General features: G+C 37.1%; 4 protein-coding genes across 4 annotated transcripts; 2 read left to right on the top strand and 2 right to left on the bottom strand.

Annotated features, from left to right (window-relative positions):
• Nucleotides 1-4,909: 4,909 nt before the first annotated feature.
• LOC128715322 (protein Malvolio) lies at nt 4,910-7,858 on the bottom strand. Its single transcript, XM_053810205.1, has 12 exons — nt 7,670-7,858; nt 7,173-7,357; nt 6,904-7,068; nt 6,693-6,831; nt 6,476-6,631; nt 6,251-6,409; nt 5,809-6,021; nt 5,532-5,727; nt 5,399-5,429; nt 5,211-5,326; nt 5,052-5,143; nt 4,910-4,981 (listed from the first exon to the last, which is right to left on the bottom strand). Exons 1-12 carry the CDS (start codon nt 7,856-7,858, stop codon nt 4,910-4,912), a joined length of 1,713 nt encoding a protein of 570 aa, XP_053666180.1.
• Nucleotides 7,859-9,654: 1,796 nt separating this feature from the next.
• Nucleotides 9,655-10,708, top strand: LOC128715595 (V-type proton ATPase subunit D 1). Its single transcript, XM_053810504.1, has 5 exons — nt 9,655-9,695; nt 9,775-9,892; nt 9,985-10,348; nt 10,412-10,506; nt 10,586-10,708. The coding sequence occupies exons 1-5, from the start codon at nt 9,655-9,657 to the stop codon at nt 10,706-10,708; spliced, it is 741 nt and encodes a 246-aa protein (XP_053666479.1).
• A 903-nt stretch (nt 10,709-11,611) lies between these two features.
• LOC128713328 (armadillo-like helical domain-containing protein 3) lies at nt 11,612-15,426 on the bottom strand. Its single transcript, XM_053808187.1, has 6 exons — nt 14,678-15,426; nt 14,448-14,609; nt 14,168-14,380; nt 13,857-14,077; nt 12,265-12,497; nt 11,612-12,166 (listed from the first exon to the last, which is right to left on the bottom strand). Exons 1-6 carry the CDS (start codon nt 15,424-15,426, stop codon nt 11,612-11,614), a joined length of 2,133 nt encoding a protein of 710 aa, XP_053664162.1.
• A 593-nt stretch (nt 15,427-16,019) lies between these two features.
• LOC128714147 (GRIP and coiled-coil domain-containing protein 1) lies at nt 16,020-18,192 on the top strand. Its single transcript, XM_053809021.1, has 2 exons — nt 16,020-16,184; nt 16,274-18,192. The coding sequence occupies exons 1-2, from the start codon at nt 16,085-16,087 to the stop codon at nt 18,190-18,192; spliced, it is 2,019 nt and encodes a 672-aa protein (XP_053664996.1). The 5' UTR covers nt 16,020-16,084.
• Nucleotides 18,193-19,547: the final 1,355 nt, after the last annotated feature.

The raw sequence follows: 19,547 nt of genomic DNA on the forward strand, positions 1-19,547 counted from the left end.
TATTTAAAATATAGTTATGTTGTTAACTATATGATAACCCTCCTGAAATCATTAATATACTAGAAGTTAATCGCTGGTAGTTTTATAATTTTTTAACATTTCCTTAATTTTTCATAATATTCATTACCACCATTGTTTTTGACTATTACAGCCACGGAAACAAAAATTAAAACATACCTCATAAAATTTTAATTTTTAACTATCAATGACCAACTCAAGACCGTAGTGCAACAAATATGTCCAGGGTAGCTTCAAACCCTATAGGGGGGGACTACAAAAATCTTTTACCAAAATAACACCCACAAGTGGTATGTAAACAAACAAATGAGCGCAGAAATGTCTCGGAGAAACGAACTTTTTTTGCTGGATTGAGCCAATTCAAAAAGTTTTCGAGACAATTGTCACCGTCTAATTGCACGGTGAGCTGTCATTTTTCCAAAACATCGCGTATGGCGAGTACAGGTAGTCTCCGAGATACGCGGGTCCTCGTATACTCGGATTCGGAGATACGCGGTTTTTGGAAATATATTTGGAAAATTGATAGCTGAGTTCATTTATAACACAAAATCTAAGCAAAAAGGTGTATAATTGGTCTAAAACAGCTTCCTTTATCATATAAAACATTTGTTTTTAATTTTATTTTAATGTATTCTATCAAAAAGTACCCTGGTTTGCTGAATAAATTAAGTGCAGAGAAGGAAGTCTTCTATCGAACTTTGAAGTATTAACGATTTTACTCCCGGATTCGACTTACGCGTAAATTCGAAATACTTGGATTTTTCCCGGGTTATAGCGGTCCGCTATAATAGCGTATCTCGGCAACTGCCTGTATAGTGTAAAGTGCGAAGCTGCTGCATATTCAAAGGCGATTATTCCCCGTTTGTCATCTGTCAATTTATTCAGCATGAAGCAAACTGGTGTACTGCTAGTTCTGCAATCGAAATACATGTGGCTTTCCATCGCATAAACAAGCTATTCATTGGTTAGAATATTAGTGAAACCGGTCGCTTCCGTGCAGTTTCCATGGCTAAATTACCGAAAAAATCGATAAAAACCAAGTCTATCACTAAAGGTACACGTTTATTTTCATCATTATTACTATTTTTCTTCAATTCCCCCTGACATCTTGTTCGGTTTTTAGCACGCCAACCTGTTCTTGGGCTTCAGAGAGGTAAAAGTAGATCATCCGCAGCCGTAAAACCGAAGAATGCATTCGATTATAAAAGAACGGCGTTTAAAACACCGACCGACAGGGTCGAAAAGATGGAAGAAACATATCGCAGGAAAGTGCTGACGGAAATGAAAAAACATGACAATGTAAATCATTTGTTGCCCATAAAAGTTAAAGGTAAAGGATTGATCAATCGATCTGCTCCAAAGCAACCGAGAAATGAAATTGATACACATGCAGCTGATCCTGCTGAGAATCCATTGGCAATTGATGTTACATGCCAGAAACCTCGAAACGTACATGAAATAGTGTCGTTGACTGATATTTTGTTAAAACGTGAAGAGCAAATTAGAGAGAAACAATTCTACATAGGAACAGTATGTGCAGCATTATTAGAAAACCCGGAAGCTAGGATCGAAAACGTTAGTTCGTTACTGGATTTATTGAATGAGCAAACCCGTGATGGTACTATCAACTTCCTAGCTGTTCGTAAAACTGCTATGATTTCGTTGGTTGAAGTTTTCAAAGATATTGTTCCGGAATATCGCATTGGAATCGTTGATAAGGAGCAACAAAAATGTAAGTGTAATGTTGTGTCTCGCCGCTCTTGAAACTTTGCTATTATATCCTTTCTTATACATTTCAGTGAAGAAGGATACACTTGCTCGTGTTAATTTTGAAAATAAGCTGCTAGCTTACTATAAACAATTACTGACACACATGGAATCAGTAATAAGCAATTACACAAGAAAATTGAAACATTCGGAAAAACAATCGATAGAAACACGCCAATTGTTGGAAATGGCGGTACAATGCATGTGCGATTTGGTACTAGCTCACCCGTACTTCAACTATAGTCCAAACATCATACAAGTACTGGTTTTAATGTTAAACAATGCAAAAGAAGTGATACGGAAAACAGTACATGCCTGTTTCAGTTCTTTGTTCAAAACGGACACACGGTTAGATTTAACTCATCATGTAAGTAAAAGAAACAAATTTTGACGTTAGCGCACATAAGCTAGCATAGTTTTGATAACGGTTATCCATTTTTTTCCAGACTGTGCGTCATATAAATATGATGATAAAGAAAAAGCAGCGAAATATATTTCCTGAGATGATTTCTTGCTTGAAAAACTTACAAATTAATCGTATAAATATGAATGAAGACGTGTTGCTGGAGCTCAAAAAGCAAAAATTAGAAAAGCAAAAATCGTACGTTATCAACATGTCACGTAAAGAACGTAAACGCAAGAAAAAGCTTCAGGAGCTTGAGAAAGATATTTTTGAAACAAAGGCGGAAGAAAGCAAGCAAGTCGTACGCCGCAAGCTAACTGAAATATCGAAGCTGACGTTCATGATTTACTTCAAAATTCTTAAATGTTATCCAGATTCGAAAGTGCTGAGTGTAACTCTAGAAGGATTGTCCAAATTTGCACATACCATTAACATCGAATTTTATGCCGATTTGATTGAGCTGTTGAACAATTTGTTGGCAAACGTCGAGTTGGGATATAGAGAGCAATTGCATTGTATCCAAACGGTGTTTATCATACTAAGTGGACAAGGAGAAGTTCTTAACATTGATCCAGCAAGATTCTATTCGCATTTTTACAAAAATTTGCTCTACGTGAATGCAGGTAAGCACGAGAAAATTAATGACCGTTTCTTTGTGATCAGCGTATGATATGTGCATTTATTATAATATGATTTTATGTTCAAATTCACATTCTTTAATTGCTGACAGGCAAAAACCACGAAGATATGGAGACTATTCTTAAAACTTTAGATACCATTCTGTTCAAACGTCGTCGGAACGTAACGTATCATCGTTATGTCAGCTTTGTAAAGCGTCTTTCAACACTTTGCCTACAAGTGCTTCCCAATGGGTCTCTTGGTCTTATATCTTTAATTCGAAGCTGCATCCATATGAATCAAAAGCTAGACATTTTGCTCGATACGGAGACTGTCGTAGGTTCGGGTAGATTTGATCCATTCAACGAAGAACCGGAATTCGCTAATGCCAATTGCACCGCGTTATACGAAAGTAGCTGCATGGTGCGTCATTATCATCCTACCATACGCAAAATGATAACCAATGTGCTGACAAATTCGGACACTGCGCCCGTTAATGCTGGAAGAACGCTGTAAGTATAATTTAGGATGCGATCATAACAAAAAATGCGCAAACATTTTGTTTTTTAATCCTCATTATTTTAGAACTCCCGGGGAATTTTATACAGCTTACAACTGCTCGGAAATGGTGTTTAATCCAGCAATTCCACATTCAACGAATGTTAAATATGGCAAACGTCATCGAAACCTAATTGATACAAAATTATCAAACAGGCAAATGCTAAGAAATTTAAATAAAATTAAAAATATTCAAAAGAATGTAAATGCCAACGATAGGTCAAACGAACTATGTTACAATTACTTAGTAGAATACGCAAAAAGGTCAAAAGTATGTTAAATATATTATTCGACTACGGCAAAGCGTAATTGAGCTTTCAGATTAAAAACTGTATCTCGGTGGTTTCAACCAAAGGGTTTTCTATAAACCCGTGTTACGATCGTTGGTTAAAATGCAAAATGTAAAGAATTATATTTCATTAATAAAAAATAAACATCTATGCTTCTTATCGGCACAACATCCTTAACAGGTCTGGGCGTACCATTTCTGGCTTTCTTCGACTTTATTTACCAAACTAGAGACACAGTGAGATAATCCGTCCTGCGTCCGGCTGGGGTTTCGGACCGGTTCTGTCGTGAGAAAACCGGTGCCGCTACCAAATCAGCACTGAACCTTATATATAATCCCTAATAATATATATATATATATATATATATATATATATATATATATATATATATATATATATATATATATATATATATATATATATATATATATATATATATATATATATATATATATATATATATATATATATATGTATGTTTAGCCTTTTATTATAGCTTCCTGTGCTGTGTCCTGTGAGAGGATTAATTATTTGATTCTGTTAAAAAATATGCTTTCCTAAATTGAAACTTTCAAGAGTCACTGCACATTTTTGTAGGGATTAAACAAGTAAACCAATAAGGCATTAACTTCTAGGAAAAAGCTATTTAGAGCACAGACTTCTTGTATTCGGATGTATGTTTAACACTCAAAAATCTATTGGAACTTGCTATCTTGCAAATCTTCTCAGCTCATTTTTCTATTTGGTTCGTTTCCTATTTTTTCTCAGTAAGACGAATAGCTATCATATTGAGGATATTCAATTGCTTCCGAATAATTCCGAAATCTGCAGTGAATTTCGGTATGCAACTATCTTTGGCAAGAAAACCTTAAAAGAGAGAAAACAAAACTATAAGTCCATAAACAATGTTATACGCGTATTTTTATTGGCATGTGACGCGATATATGTGATAGATACATTATGTATTTTCAATTACACAGCCCTAATTGTATATGCCTTTGTATATCCATTGCTCTTTTTGAATGTAATTAAATATTTTTCCTTTCATCTGAAATCAATCAAAATTATGTATCTTGGTTGGGTTTACACAAAACATCACGAAAATATAAGTTGCCTAAAAATCTATTACACTACTAAGGCACAATTCCCTTAATCTGCCACATTAAACACTTCTTTTAACACTTGATATTCACAAAGATATGCATTTGAACTATAAGTAAGTATGTAAATGACTGGCATGATTATTCATTTGAGATCATAAACCATTATCTATCGTTGCCATATTTGAAAACAGATCAACATCATCTAAGATATACCGTTTCACGAGCTAAAAAGAAAAAAAGAAATATTATTGTTCGATTTTTTTAATTGTTCACTGTTGATGCTAAACTACTTACTGAATTGGTTGCTAATGATTTGTTTCCCAAATTCACCATCATATGTAATATAAGGTATACATTAAAAGCTATGTAGAAGGTACCGAAAATGACTAGCAAAGAGCAAAAAAAAAGAGCGTTGATGAATTTTTTTTTTTTTTCATACTGTGTCATACATACCCACGGCAATTATCATAAAAGCAGTCAAATTCACTTGTTGCAGATTGGTTATAATAAAATACAGATTTATGCCAATGACAGTAAAACTGAGAGTGATGGAGATGGCTTTCTCTATCCTGCAAAAGGCGAAATGAACTATTAGTACGGTTTGTCTGTAAAATTAAACTGCAGAAAACAGATTTCCTTACGTTCTGTTCACGAACTCTTTCTTCATTAGTGCTATTGTTCGTTGAGAGAAAAAAATGTAAGAAGTTTAGATAATTTAAGTTTCTGTTGTTTACTATACGGCTTCATGGTGCGCCTACTAAAAAAGAAACATACCCACGCTCGAAGAAAAAGCGACAGTAGGTATCGCTGCGAATGGAAGTTGCAAAGCCATGACGGCATTTAAAATGTCATTCATTTTGGTTAAATCCTCTAGTCTGCTGAAGAATGCAACATAAAATGCCGGCATTATTGCAACGGTTCTGGTGAACAATACGCGTTTCCAACGCGCCCATTGCAAATTAAGAAAGCCCTACAAAGGAAACAATTAATATCAAAAGTTAGAACATTCTTCAAAACATTTAATAAAGGGGGAAAACGAACTATACATTACTTCCATTGCAAACTGTCCTGCATAAGTGCCAGTCATGGTGGAACTTTGACCAGCCGCTAGTATGCCGATTGCCCATATATACATTGACAGTACACCGTAAAAACATCCTAGCACCAAACCACCTTTGTAAATATTAATATCGGCTGTAGCATTATTTGCCGTAAACGCTTGTAGAATATCATCCGAAAATGATGAATTACTGCATCGGTCGATCTGCAAAAGTTAACGAGTTATTCAATTGATGCGTTATGATGGTTTTATTTGTTACATTGGTAACGAACCAATATTACAACAACAAAATGAGGCAAGGCGGAAAAGGAGAAAGAGAAGAGGACGGGAAAAACAATCAAAAGTAGATTCAGCTTCAATGTCATGAATTGTAATGATAAGCTAGTATGCCCAAAAGCAACGTTTTAAGCGATTAATTGTGCTTCTCACTTACCACATCCTGATTAGTCTTTCCATATAAATCATGAGCAAATACAGAAACTACAAACACGTTAATGACAAATGATACAGCAAGCGCTATTGATGCTTCAATAAAGTAATAACGGTTGGCTTTCTTCACCTCTTTTACTTCGTTTCGATTAATTGCTCGAGACTGTAAATAAAAACAATTCAAAAGTAAGCTGCCACTTTTCAAATTTTGTTGATAAACAATGTGTACCTTCACCAGCGCTGAATGTAAATATAAGTTGTGCGGCATAATAACTGCACCGATTATCCCAACCGCTTGCAATAGCGTACCGGGCCGATAGTCGGATGACCAAGGGATAAACATGCCCTTGATTACTTCCATTTGTGGTGTATCACTGATGATGTACTGTAAAGTAAAAAAATCATGTAAAGCAGAAGAATTCACATATTGAAACATAATATATTACTTGATAACCGAATGATATCGCCATTGTTGTAATAAGGAAACCAAAAAATAGTTCCAACCGCCTCAATTTATACTTATCCAAAAACAGAAAGCACATAGTGTCTAATACGGTTATCAATACGCCAACGTACAAAGGTATCCTGTAATCAAGAGTATAAATATGTAAAAAAAGTATAAATCCATTCTAGGTTTGTTGCACAACCATAAATTACCGTTTGTACGAGAGAAGATAGATGGCTATTGCCGTACCAATGACTTCCTGCATATCAGAGCCAATGATAGCAACTTCTACCATCAGCCAAAGTATCAACCGAGGCACAGTTTTGTATTGTTTATGGCACATCTCCGCTAGATCCAATCCTGTAACAACTCCAATTCTGTGTTTAGGACAGACAGAAAAATGTTGTTAGTGAATGAATATGCCCAAAATGAGTTTGGCCGTAAACGTAATATCAAAATACACTGGACATATGTTACCCACTTCACAGCCAATCGTTGCATTGCCAATCCTAGCAGCGTTGCTCCAAGTAGCACCCATAGCAAACTGTATTTGGCTACAATTCCGCTCTGCAGGTCCGATTCGATGTTTCCCGGATCCAGATAAGCGATAGACATCAAAAAACCCGGCCCAGTAAACGCCCATAATTCTCGAAAGCTGAAATCTCTCTGTAAAAGTCCAAAATGCCGTAGAATAAATACAGTGAAATTGGCTTAAAACGGAACAAAAGAAAACTGCAACTTGCAATTGCTAAATCCAACATTGAGTGTAATTACACATTATTCGTTTACGATCAGATAAAGGCTAATGATACGAATGATAAGCAAGGCGAAATAAACAGACTTTTCTGTAAAATATGCACTTGCGGTTAAATTATATTACACATGAAATGAACATATTATACATAAATCATAAATTTCAGAAAAGTAGCCATTGTTCAATGTTCTATTCGACCGAAACTATACATTTTATAAACTTACCGCATCGGCACCAGATCCACCACGCTCTCCTCCATAAAATATGCTCGATGCATTGTTTAAGGTAGAATCTTCGGAAGGTTCAATTAAACTATTACTAGAACTAGGTGTTGTAGCTGTTGAAGAAGTTTGACTAGCAGATTTATCGCCCACATTGTTGTTACGGGGAGAAGTGGATTTTTCGAAATTCATTGCGTTACTTAAAGGCTACGACACAAAAAATCACCGATTTCCGATTCTTATCTATTACAGTGACGAATTGGCCACGCAACAACCACAAGGGAATGTCACTATACAAGGATGGGCGATGAGGTACATTTATTCCGCGAAATAATTTTCGCAAATGATCTGCATATTGGTAGATTACTACATTAAACTACTTCAGAAAAAAACTTTACTAATCCTTTGGACACGATTACCACACATCAACCCAAATAATAAAACCAAATCTGCCCAACTGGATTTGACAGCTACGTTTTGGACAAATGGAGGAAAAAAAGGTAGAAAAGTACGATCATTCATCCCTTGACAGCCCATGAACACATGAAGCGCTTACAGCCAAACTACACATCGTGTTTGGCGAGACCGCGTAGGACGGCTTGATATTATCCGTGGGACTGGCTTTGACGTTGGGCTTGTTGTAGTTTTATGACCATTCTATCTTGTTGCTCAATATTAGTGTATGTTTTATGTACTTTACTCTTTTAACTTTTATAAAACAACAATTGTAACATTGTTTCAATCTGAGCCTGATCAAATTACACGTACCAAACTGCGTCACATTGTTTTCACACGAGAGAGATTTGACACTACGACGTAGGCGCGTAGTTTTCAACATGGATTTTTTATAAGAATTTTGACAATGCGCGCGATGCTCTCGTGTGAACACCCAAAGATGTGAAATACGCGCATTCGACACTGTCTTGAATGATTGGAAATAAAGATTTAAAATTTTACATAACTTTTCAAGTCTGATTCGTTCTGATTAACTTCCAAAATTACTACTTCGAAGCCGCTGGTCGTCACTCCTTCTGAAAGAATAACCTTCTTGGCAAGCGTGCTGTTAAATCGTATGAAAACCGTTGGGCTACTTCTCGGCTCCTTGGTCAATGACGTCACTTCGAAAAGAAGCCCAAATCGAATCGAGGGGCGTGGCTTGTATGTGCGTGTGTTTGTTTACATATGGTTACGATTTTTTTCGGATACCACAATAATTACAGCTATAAATACATCATTTATTCACCATTTATCAATAACTTTTCCCATTCACATTTAATTATCACAAAAAGCACTGCTTACAGGGTGACGATGGTCTTCAGTGTTGTGTCCACGGTGTATCCGATGATGGCGCCGCGGCGTTCTGCTCCGGATTTTTACGAAAAGGATGTAAAACTGGAAAAATGCATTGCAATTATCAAGGAGTTGACCTAACTTTGAAACAAATATACTTACTTTTTGTAAGGATTTGTCCAATATTTTCGCAATCTCGCTGGCTATCGCACGTAAACACAAACTGCGATCCCATGTCACAAAACCTTAGGCCCAGAAAAGGGAGACAGCAGTATGGTGTGAGTGAGATGTCATGAGAAATAGCACCACTTTGCTACGAGGGTGGTGCGTGGCTGGTTAAAATCTTCAAGCAACATGCTGTATTCTTGATTCGGAACGAAAGAGAGCACCCCAACGACCATGGTAAGCACTGAAATCGAAATGAATTGAATTAAAACCCTGAGCACATCTCTCTTCTATACACTTTGGTGAATTCTCTTCTTCTTCCGTCAAGTTTAAAAATGGCCCAACCTTGTCTGACAGCAAAAGTTACGGTTTAATGGAAAAGTGTATGCGTGTGTGTGTTGTTATATGGTCTTGTGACCAGAGGAATCTGAAATTTGCAACCCGTGATTGTTGTCTTCGTACGTTTAGTGGACCAGTTCAGCAGCAAGAACCACTTTGTCCGAATCAGTCTGAAGGAAATCTCCTTTTTCAAAATGTCATCTAAGGATCGGATCCCTATTTTCCCATCGCGAGGGTAGGTATTTCTGAGTCGTGTAAGATGGAATGGATATCCATCGGTCTTAAATGCGTATTATGTTGTTTTCCTTTTGAAGCGCCCAAATGCAAATGAAGGCTCGCCTTGCAGGTGCCCACAAGGGTCACGGGCTTTTAAAGAAGAAGGCAGATGCGCTCCAGATGCGTTTCAGAATGATTTTAAGTAAAATTATCGAGGTAAGTTCGCTACCATTTGCCCGCATATGTCATGTGTTGATGTTTGGTTCGTAGCTCTGAATTAAATTTGTTTCCGTATACTTCTACGACAGACTAAGACATTGATGGGTGAAGTAATGAAAGAAGCGGCTTTCTCACTAGCAGAGGCGAAATTTGCTTCGGGTGATTTCAACCAAGTCGTATTACAAAACGTCACCAAGGCCCAAATCAAGATTCGTACCAAAAAGGATAACGTTGCTGGAGTTACGCTGCCAGTTTTCGAATCTTATCAAGATGGTTCGGACACCTACGAACTGACCGGTTTGGCAAAGGGAGGACAACAGCTCCAAAAATTGAAAAAGAACTACCAAAGCGCTGTTAAGTTGCTAGTAGAGTTGGCATCGCTTCAAACGTCGTTCGTTACATTAGACGAGGTCATCAAAATCACCAATCGTCGTGTAAATGCAATCGAGCATGGTAAGATGCATAGATCTATACACAACGAAAAATATGGTAAATTCTTCATTCAATCGCTTACAGTTATTATACCTAGAATCGACCGCACACTGGCATACATCATCTCAGAGCTGGATGAATTGGAACGCGAAGAATTCTATCGTTTGAAGAAGATTCAGGTTTGTACAAGACAAAACTTTTCAATTTAGGCTAAAGGGCTGTGTAAGGTTCTAATAACAATCGAATCTCCCCGAATAGGACAAGAAACGTATCGCCAAGAAGAAAGCGGAAGAAAAACGGGCAGCTCTGTTGCAAGAAGGCATAGATGTGCGCAACCAAGCAAACATCTTAGACGAAGGCGACGATGATATTCTGTTCTAAAAGCTTCCCAGCTGTTCATTCCACAGTACGATTTGAGTACGACTAAAATTCACTTTCTGTCTGCTTAGATTATACACAGGAAGCTGCAAGTGTAATCGAAAAAGAAAATATTTTCACTTTGTTCAGATTCCATTGAATTGTTTTTTTTTTTATTTTAATATGTTCCAAGAGTAATACTTTCCGCATCCGTGGATGTGTATAATTGTGTATTTTTGTATTGCATTGCTTATAGTAAAAATGTGGTAAAACGTGAAACGCAAACGTAAACGCAAGTGGTAAAACGTGAATAAAGGCACAAGATTCAACATATTTATTTGCAACTAATTACCACTGTACCATCCTGCAATACCATAGGAAAAAAATGGGACTAAAATCAACAATAAGCAAAATATAGATGTTATAACATATGTAGTGTAACAAACGGTGTGAATGTAGTTATTTTTGTTTTTGTTACGACCCTTTCGGTTTTTTATGGTGTATATCTTGCTTTTAATGTATGCCTTGGGACGAGATTAATCTAGAAATAGATTTGTTGTTCTACAGGAAAATCATGCTTTCATTATTATAAGCATTCAATTGAAAATACCAAAAATGCTACTAGAAGTATAACTCAACCTACCTACGAGCATTTTATTATTTATTGGTTCTTTCTCTTTCTTGCCTACCTTTCTGCTTTTCCCTTCCGTTTAAGTTAATGCTGATTTGTATATGTAAACCATAGACACATTCTGAAATCCTGTTTTCAAATGAGCAGAAAAAAAACAAAATTTTCTTTGCTTTTAAGAAAAAACTAATGAATATGCTATGTCTATTGTAATGGTTAAGGAAAAAATAGAACTTTATTTAATTTGCTGTCATACAAATGCATAACTAAGTAGTACCACAATTAACGGTCGATAATTTTCAACTGGAGGAATGCATCATTCCAATTTCTGCTACATCGGCTGTACTTGTTCCGTCAGTCACAACACCGCATAAACATTCAATAAATGTACCTTTGTTGCTTTCCTTTACTAAATAGTAAACCGTTTTTCTGGTATCGCCCATTACTTCCTTCATAAGGTTGGCAAAAAATAACACATGCTTAGGGCGCTCGCTATATCGTTCATACTGATCGAGGCTATCCTGAAGCTTAAGCGTAAGATCATAGTTTTTCTGAATTTGTTCTAGTATTTGCTGTTCAGTGGGAGTCGATAAGCTTTGGCTAGCGAGCCATTCTTTGATTTTCATCTGAAAATGCTTAATTATTGCCAATATGTTGGATAGCGCATTCAACAGTCGAATCGAATCTTCTTTATAATCGCAGTCTTGTATAGAAGCATATCGTAGTACCATTGCGTGCAATTCACAGAACACCTTCTCTTCTCGATTCAATTCGTAATAAAGTTCATCATAGCTGTTAGTTGTTGCGAGGAAAGTGTCCCCATATGTGATGAAAAGATTGAAAATGTTTATCACCTGCAACACAAAAGTCGGTATAAATTTACAAACAATTAACAACAATGCGACCTCAGCACAACTAACAACGTGTCCATGCAGCTCTTTTTCATTCTTACCTGTAATGCTAACTCGAAAATGTTACATCTCTTCATAAGGTTCTGTTCTTGGTAAATGAGAAATTTTAACAAACTTATCATTGCTGTCCATAATTCCTTCCAGTGATATGCAATTCGTACGCGGCATCTTTTTTGGTAAATAATTACGCGGTGTATTATACCAATACATAAAAGATACAATTCTATTGGGAACTTCTTGAGCAAATGCGACACAATAAACTCCACTAATAGGTCTGTGAAAGAGTAATAAAAGAGAATAACATGTAAAAAATTCTACACAATTAACAGTAACCTACACACGTACAGCGTGTGTATATGGGCAAAATATGGGTTGTATCTTTCATGATATACAGCGGGATTTTGACTCAGTTAGAATGGAGTTGGAATGGACTCAGTGACTTATTGGAAACTATGTCAAATGATAGAAAATGCGGGGCTGTATCCGAAGATGAATAATTTTCTCTTCTATCTTTTGTTGGAAAAAGTAATCAATTTTGATAATGGTCACGTAGAAATTAAACGGAGCACTAGAAGTGATGACCGGAGTGATACCGCTGAAACTTTGTTTTAAACAGCTCTCGCTTCGTCTGCTGGTCCAAATCTCGGTATCAAATCCCTTGATTATAGAGAATTTTGAAGCACTGATAGAGGCAGCTTCAAAGAACAAAATCATGAATGTATATAATAATTTTGTTTCCCTACAAGTGCACCCTAGCGCCTCACAAACAATAAACTGCGCTACCCTTAATGAGATCTACAGTTCCTTTGTATGTACATCTGTATGTACATTTACATAGTCCTCGTTGTGAGAGGAAATCAACACCATACCTAATGATCTTCGCTCGAGGGTCGTGGCATGTTTAGGAACAAGTATGGCCATTTAAACCCTTCAAAACAATTGTACACTATTAGATCGTCTTCTGGGGAGGGTAAGGGTCTCGATGTTTTTGGCATAACAATGTATGTCGCGTTCAAGTTGAGGCAACCATGCACTTTATACACTGCCGAGTTGGCCGCAATATTTTACGCCTTTAAAATTACGAGCCTGTTTTATCATCTCACCACTCCACTGTTGCTTTAACCATGCACACCAACTCTCCGACAATGACAAGATAAATAGCACAGCCTCAATTATCACAAGCCACCCGCCACAGCAATCCATAGTTATAGGCTAGTTTATAAATCAACCGAGCAAACCCGGGCGAAGGGGTTCATAACTGGAAATGCCCAGTGACGTTTCAATTTTGACAAACTATGTCCACAATACGACCTTTGGGCATTTTTTCACTAAATTAAAAATCCTTATTTGATATATCACTGTTATAACGTTACAAGCTCGTAACGCTATTGATTAACGCTAACATTATTGATAACGCCGGTAGGAGGGCGACTAATCCCCGGCCATGTCTTCGAAAACTGGTAAATCCCCGTGATCAAAGTAGCTTAAAATTGTATTTTGGATTGGCAGAAGACAACACTCGACCCTGTACGGGTTATAGAACTCATGCGGATGGCCAAGACCTCGAAGCGTTTATAGGCTACAATTTGTAGCGGCTCATGAGTAAGTAAGTATTTATAACGCCATCACTTACCGAGTAAAGTGGTAGCTAAGGGTTGTGGCTTGGAAATTTTCTCTGACGTTAGCTTTCTATGTCTCATATGTGCTCGGTGTAATGAAACTTTGAACGTAAGATTATTGTCATGCATCATAGAGTTCGCATACTGATCCTCAGCAATGCATGTCAAAATAAGCAAACAAAGTTTCAAATTAATTGCACTCAATTCGCTTTTATGATCTTGCATCACGATCGAACTGCAAATAACACAAGAAACAGATAATATTGTATTTTCTGACGTAATCTTCGGCAAATATATTGCTAGTAAAAATCGGCCACACACTTACCAGTATTGAAATAAAGCAACGAACAGATTGGTTGAGTACTGTGACGCATCTAGAATAGCTGCCGCCGACAAATCGGGAGTTCCGTCATTGATGTTTAAAGTATTGCACGGCGAAGGCGGTGTGGAATCTGCTTGCGTATGTGCCAAAGTGGTTATGAAATTCCTGTTCAAATGAATCGCTTCATACAGTGCCAGAAGGAGTGCATTGTTTGCCCTAGAACGACAACGACAAAAATCGACAATAGTTAACGACAGATTTTTTTCGAATTCCTCATGCCTACCGAATCTGTTGGCTTCGATAACATAAATCGTCAGAAATGAACATGTTTCCAACTATGCTTGATAACGATGAAAACCAGGATGATGATGTTGGAAGCTCTGTCAGGCTCAGTAGATGCTGCTTGCAGAACATTGTCAGTACGCACGATATCACTTGTCCATAGCTGTGCATTAAATAATTCAATTACTTCGGTTTCTTAAGCGCATATTAAAATATAATGGCCAAACCTACCCGTTCAATGCAAACTCGTCTGCTAGTAATGACAGTTCTACCACATACGGGTTGCTTCCTTCATGTTTTCGATAATTAACCAAAATTGTTAGCAGCGTAATTACATCGTGTCCATGCTGGTTCCGCAAACTGGAATCGCTTAGCATGTTTTTAAATACTTCAAACATATTTTGTCCGATGATGAACTCTATAACGCAATTTTCGTTTACATTGTCCATGCCGGTGGCAATAATAAGCAAAATCTTTAAACACAAATCTTTTGGACGTTCCGAGGGAATGTTGCTGGACAGTATTTCATAAAGCTGTTTCATTAATTCGCGCATATCATCTTCTATGCAACTGATGGTAATAAAGGAAGCAGGCATGCCAGCAGGTCCACCACCATTGTTGAAATCACTGCCGTTGCTACCTGATCCGGACATTGCCAGTTTGCGGAACAGCACATGAATGAACACACCTATCGTTTGTAATGCATTGTGTATCCGCTTGGGACTACCAGTTGAGAGAATATTTATACATTCCGTGAAAAACTGTTGTATATTGTGTTTGGCACAATTATACTGTTCCGGAGTGAGCTTAAGCAATTCACCTTCCAGCGTATCCATGTTCGGCTGCAGCAGAAAAAACTCCTCCCAAAACTGTGCATTCTGTCTTTTAGGATCTTCACCACGGCACAATAGTTCGTAGATGTGGACTACTTTTTCCTTCGGTCTTTTTGTACCAGAACCAGACCGTTTTCTAGAAGCCATAGCAACTGTTTTCGGTGTGGCTAATGTAAAGATTGATGTAATTTTTTTTCTGTTTTCTCTCTGTTTATCCAAAGCGAACTACGTTTCCGTACAGTTTGTTGATTACGTTTCAAGATTGCTACGGCTGCGGTCATTTACAACCGTTTGATCAGTTGATGTCAATCATCACTTGACGTAGAAGACTAGTCAGGTTATTCATAATATTGCATTAAATTACCTTATAAAGTAATGCTAAATTTTAAGCGATACGGTTACGCCGTTTTTAGCGAAATGAAAAAAAATAAATAAAGCAGCTGAACTGAAATAATATAAAATTAATAAATAAGTTTTTTGAAACCGATTAAGGTTTGTAGCGAAGTTGTTTGAAGGGATTGCAATTGTCAATGTTTCATATGATGACACTTCACTTCCTAGATATTAATGCTTGTCCGTGGCTCGCAAATAATGTACAAATGTGGCATCTGCAATGCCAGCTGTTTTTTTTTTTGATTGTGTGGTGATAGTACCAATTATCTATCGTGTTTGTCATGTGCTGAAATAAAGTATTGTTTTACACTATTTGAAATTCACTACACTATTGATTCCCAGTTATTTATGTAGTTTGTGGAACTAAGCGCTTCGAGTTTGGCGAGTGTATTATAATAAGAATCTTATCATTATGGAGAAACGAAATCACGAAATGAACAAATTGAAAGAATATGAATCCGTAATTAGCTCTCAAAAAGAACACATATTGCGTTATGAAAGTCGATTGAAGGGTGAGTGATATTTACTCATGCGTCTTGTACCATACAATGGCATTCTCACAATATTACCTTCAATAAAAATCGACAATGCTTTTTTCCAGACATTATCGTAGCATATAAAGGTTTAGCCAAGGAAAAGATTGCCTTAGAGCAATCTTTACAGACACTCAACGCGGAAGGGGATGGTGCAGGCAAAGTATCTGTCAGCTTAAAAAAACATGAACAGTCTGACACAATACAAGAACCATTGGCGCCGAACGAAGGAGGACAAGTCCAAAAACTAATGCAAAATCTCGCAACACTCACTGCTGAACGAAATCGTATTGAGGAAGTATTAAAGAGTGACAGAAACCAGCTTCGGCAACAATTAGCAAACAAGGATGCAACAATAGAGGAATTAACGAGGCGAATCAAAATGCTTGAAAGCCAATTCCCGTATGACTCTAGCAGCTCATTTGCTAGTGTTTCTGCCGATCGCCCACTAAGTAGTGTGAAGTACGAGGATCAGTCCTTAAAAATAAGAGAGCTAAAGAAACTGTTAGACGATGAACGTAACTTGAACGAACAGTTAGAATTACAATTAGGTAATCTGAAAACGCAATTTTTGCTCAATATCCCGGATCGGCCGGCAGAGCTAAAAAAACGTACTGAAGAAAAGGATTCTAGTTCCGTGACTGGCATCACTGAGAAGAGCTCAAGCACTTCAATAAATTTAAAAGAATCTTTGCATGATTTGCAACGAGAAATGAATCATCTGAAGAAACAATATGCCATTGCAGTGGCAGATGAAAAGCAGCGGGTGCGGTTGGCGGAAGAAAGCAGCAAACGTTTGAGAGAAATTCATGAGGAACGTGTGGCCAATTTTGAATCCCGCATACGAGAGCTTAGCGAAATGGTGGGTAAGTATGATCGTCTAAAAGAGCAGGACAAGGCACACATCTCACAATTGAAATGCACCATAGCTAACCTCAAAACGAAACACGTAGAAGAACAAAACAACATGCCATGCGATAATAATTTTGATCGTGAATCCATAGAAGATGGATATGGCGCACGTCAAGAGCTTTTCGCAATACACCAAACCGAAAGTTTTGATAAAACTGGTGAAAATCGAACTGATCTTAATTTTCCTTCCAACGTTGCCCATGACCAACATTTGGATACACAAAATGAGCTGGAAAACTATAAATGGCGTTACGAACAAGCAATAAGTGATAATCAACGACTGAAAAAGGAACTCCTTTTGTGTCAAGAATGTGTGACACAACTGAAACACAAACATGATTTGCAAAAACAATCCACAGCACAGCTGGAGTCCGATTTGCAGCAGAAACTAACAGAACAGCAGATGACCTTTAAAAATGAGTCCTCCAAACATTCAGAGGCCTTGAATGCAATGCAAGCATCGTTCGAGAGAAAAATTGGTCATCTTCAAGATTCATTGCAAAAGCAACGTGAACGTTCGCTTGCCGTAATGGACGAGAAGGATGAAGAAATCAAAACGTTACGAACGTCGCTGGAAATTATTTCACTCTCGTCTTCTACTTCTATCCGCCAACAGGAGTCAAACAGCGAAGTTATGAACAACGCGAAAGGTGATCGCAACCGCTGGAATAGTAACAATGACTCTTCTACAATGATAACGTCCTTCACTTCTTTAGTTGATGAACATCAACATATTCTTCATTATGCACAAGAAATAGCACGGAAAAACGTAGAAATCAGTGCGATTCGTACTTCAAAAAACATGTCGGAGGCTGCACTTCGGAAGCTTGCACAGGAAAAAGTTATGATTGAGGAAAATTATAAGGACCAAATATTTCAACTGGAAAGAGACATCGAACGATTGCGAAGCAACAACCAACTGGAAGGATCTAACCTAGAGTATTTGAAAAACGTTGTGCTCAGTTTCCTTTTATCGCGGGACATAGACAGTAAGAAACATATGACCAATGCAATAGCAGCAGTTTTAAAGTTTGATGAGAGTGAAATTCAAGCTGTGAATAATATCAAACATTGAAGTCAGTTCAACATGTTAAACTTGAATAAATTTAACATTCAACAGTAAGTTCTTTAACGAAATCAGTTGTTATTGAATGGTTGACATTTTAATTTCGAAACAACGCATAAATGTGCCCAGTGCATCAGGGATTTAATTCGCTTTTCAGATAGCAAACGTACAATATACCAGATGAAAATAAGTGAAAAATGTCTCAATGATCTTTACTATTACTACGAGCAGCAAATAAACCGTTTTGCTAGAAAAAGTCATACACATTTCTAGACCTAGGAAACGTGTTCAATTTCAATTTGTTGGTACATTTGTTTCCCTCAATAGTTTAGTAAAGTAATGCGCCTAATAATCAAATCTTAATGTATATTTGTTAATTAAAATTAAAAAAGGAAAGGAATCAAGAGATACACCCGCATGGCATTAAGCGTAGCTATACCTAACTAATTTACGCGTATGTTTAACGGAACAAATTAACCTAACAAAAATGAACAAATTTCTTTGAATTTCGTCTGTCTTGTGTAAAATGTCAACCCCGATAACTTAATAATTAACTAGAGAACTAAAATACATGCGCAAATAAATAGCATACTGAAGAAAGTGAAGACTCGTATCAATTTCCTTACATTTTAATTTTCCTTAGCATTGAACCGCGTTTATTGTTTTGTAGCATAACTGCTAAACAGCTTAAATTTGAATACAGAAAAGATCACATGACCACCTCACATGAAACGATATATCATAGTACATTTTAAACCAACACAACAACAACCCGGTCTGGAACAGTGACCCATATATAGCAAACCCCTGAAAGAAATAACAAAATCAGCAATTGCACGGAACTAGTGACCAACGCAAATGAGAACATGAACAATATGAGGCGCTGAAGAACGCTCAGGTGATGTGTTAAGCAAAGTAAGCATTCTTACAAATCCGCGTGAACTCAACGTCAACTTTGAACAATTATTGAACTAGAAATAATAAGCAATTATATTGAGTTCATTTTGGTTCACATAGTTTAACAAATAGAAATCACAATGTAAAATTGAGTATAAATAAAGATGCCGCAGCTCAGAACAGAGAGAATCGTTTGGGCCGTCTGAGCTAGATATTACTCAACGTCTTCCTTACGTCTTCTCATTTCAAGAACTTTGAGTGTCCCCCTACCCAAGGTAAGGCCTCAATGTCTCCAACGGTCGAGTAGAAGAATCCTCTTACAGTTCTGACGATGCAACCTAACGATCGAAGTTATTTCGTCCCATCGTACGATGTCAGCGTAACTGATCTACACACCGGAAAGTGTGACGCGAGTGTACCCTGTTACCCGTCGGTAAGAAATGTGCTGAGAAGAACGTTTACAGTTT

This window comes from Anopheles marshallii, chromosome 3 (assembly GCF_943734725.1).
Source record: "Anopheles marshallii chromosome 3, idAnoMarsDA_429_01, whole genome shotgun sequence".
Taxonomy (NCBI): domain Eukaryota; kingdom Metazoa; phylum Arthropoda; class Insecta; order Diptera; family Culicidae; genus Anopheles; species Anopheles marshallii.

Coding starts and splice junctions, on each gene's coding strand:
- LOC128715595 (XM_053810504.1), top strand. CDS start 9,655: ATGTCATCTAAGGATCGGATCCCTATTTTCCCATCGCGAGG. Junction 10,349..10,411: donor TGTAAATGCAATCGAGCATG/GTAAGATGCATA, acceptor AATCGCTTACAG/TTATTATACCTAGAATCGAC. Junction 10,507..10,585: donor ATCGTTTGAAGAAGATTCAG/GTTTGTACAAGA, acceptor CTCCCCGAATAG/GACAAGAAACGTATCGCCAA.
- LOC128715322 (XM_053810205.1), bottom strand. CDS start 7,858: ATGAATTTCGAAAAATCCACTTCTCCCCGTAACAACAATGTGGGCGAT. Junction 7,069..7,172: donor ATGCAACGATTGGCTGTGAA/GTGGGTAACATA, acceptor TCCTAAACACAG/AATTGGAGTTGTTACAGGAT. Junction 6,022..6,250: donor GAAAGACTAATCAGGATGTG/GTAAGTGAGAAG, acceptor TAACTTTTGCAG/ATCGACCGATGCAGTAATTC.
- LOC128714147 (XM_053809021.1), top strand. CDS start 16,085: ATGGAGAAACGAAATCACGAAATGAACAAATTGAAAGAATATGAATCC. Junction 16,185..16,273: donor TTATGAAAGTCGATTGAAGG/GTGAGTGATATT, acceptor GCTTTTTTCCAG/ACATTATCGTAGCATATAAA.
- LOC128713328 (XM_053808187.1), bottom strand. CDS start 15,426: ATGGCTTCTAGAAAACGGTCTGGTTCTGGTACAAAAAGACCGAAGGAA. Junction 14,078..14,167: donor GTTGCTTTATTTCAATACTG/GTAAGTGTGTGG, acceptor TGTTATTTGCAG/TTCGATCGTGATGCAAGATC. Junction 12,167..12,264: donor TTTTCGAGTTAGCATTACAG/GTAAGAATGAAA, acceptor TTTGTGTTGCAG/GTGATAAACATTTTCAATCT.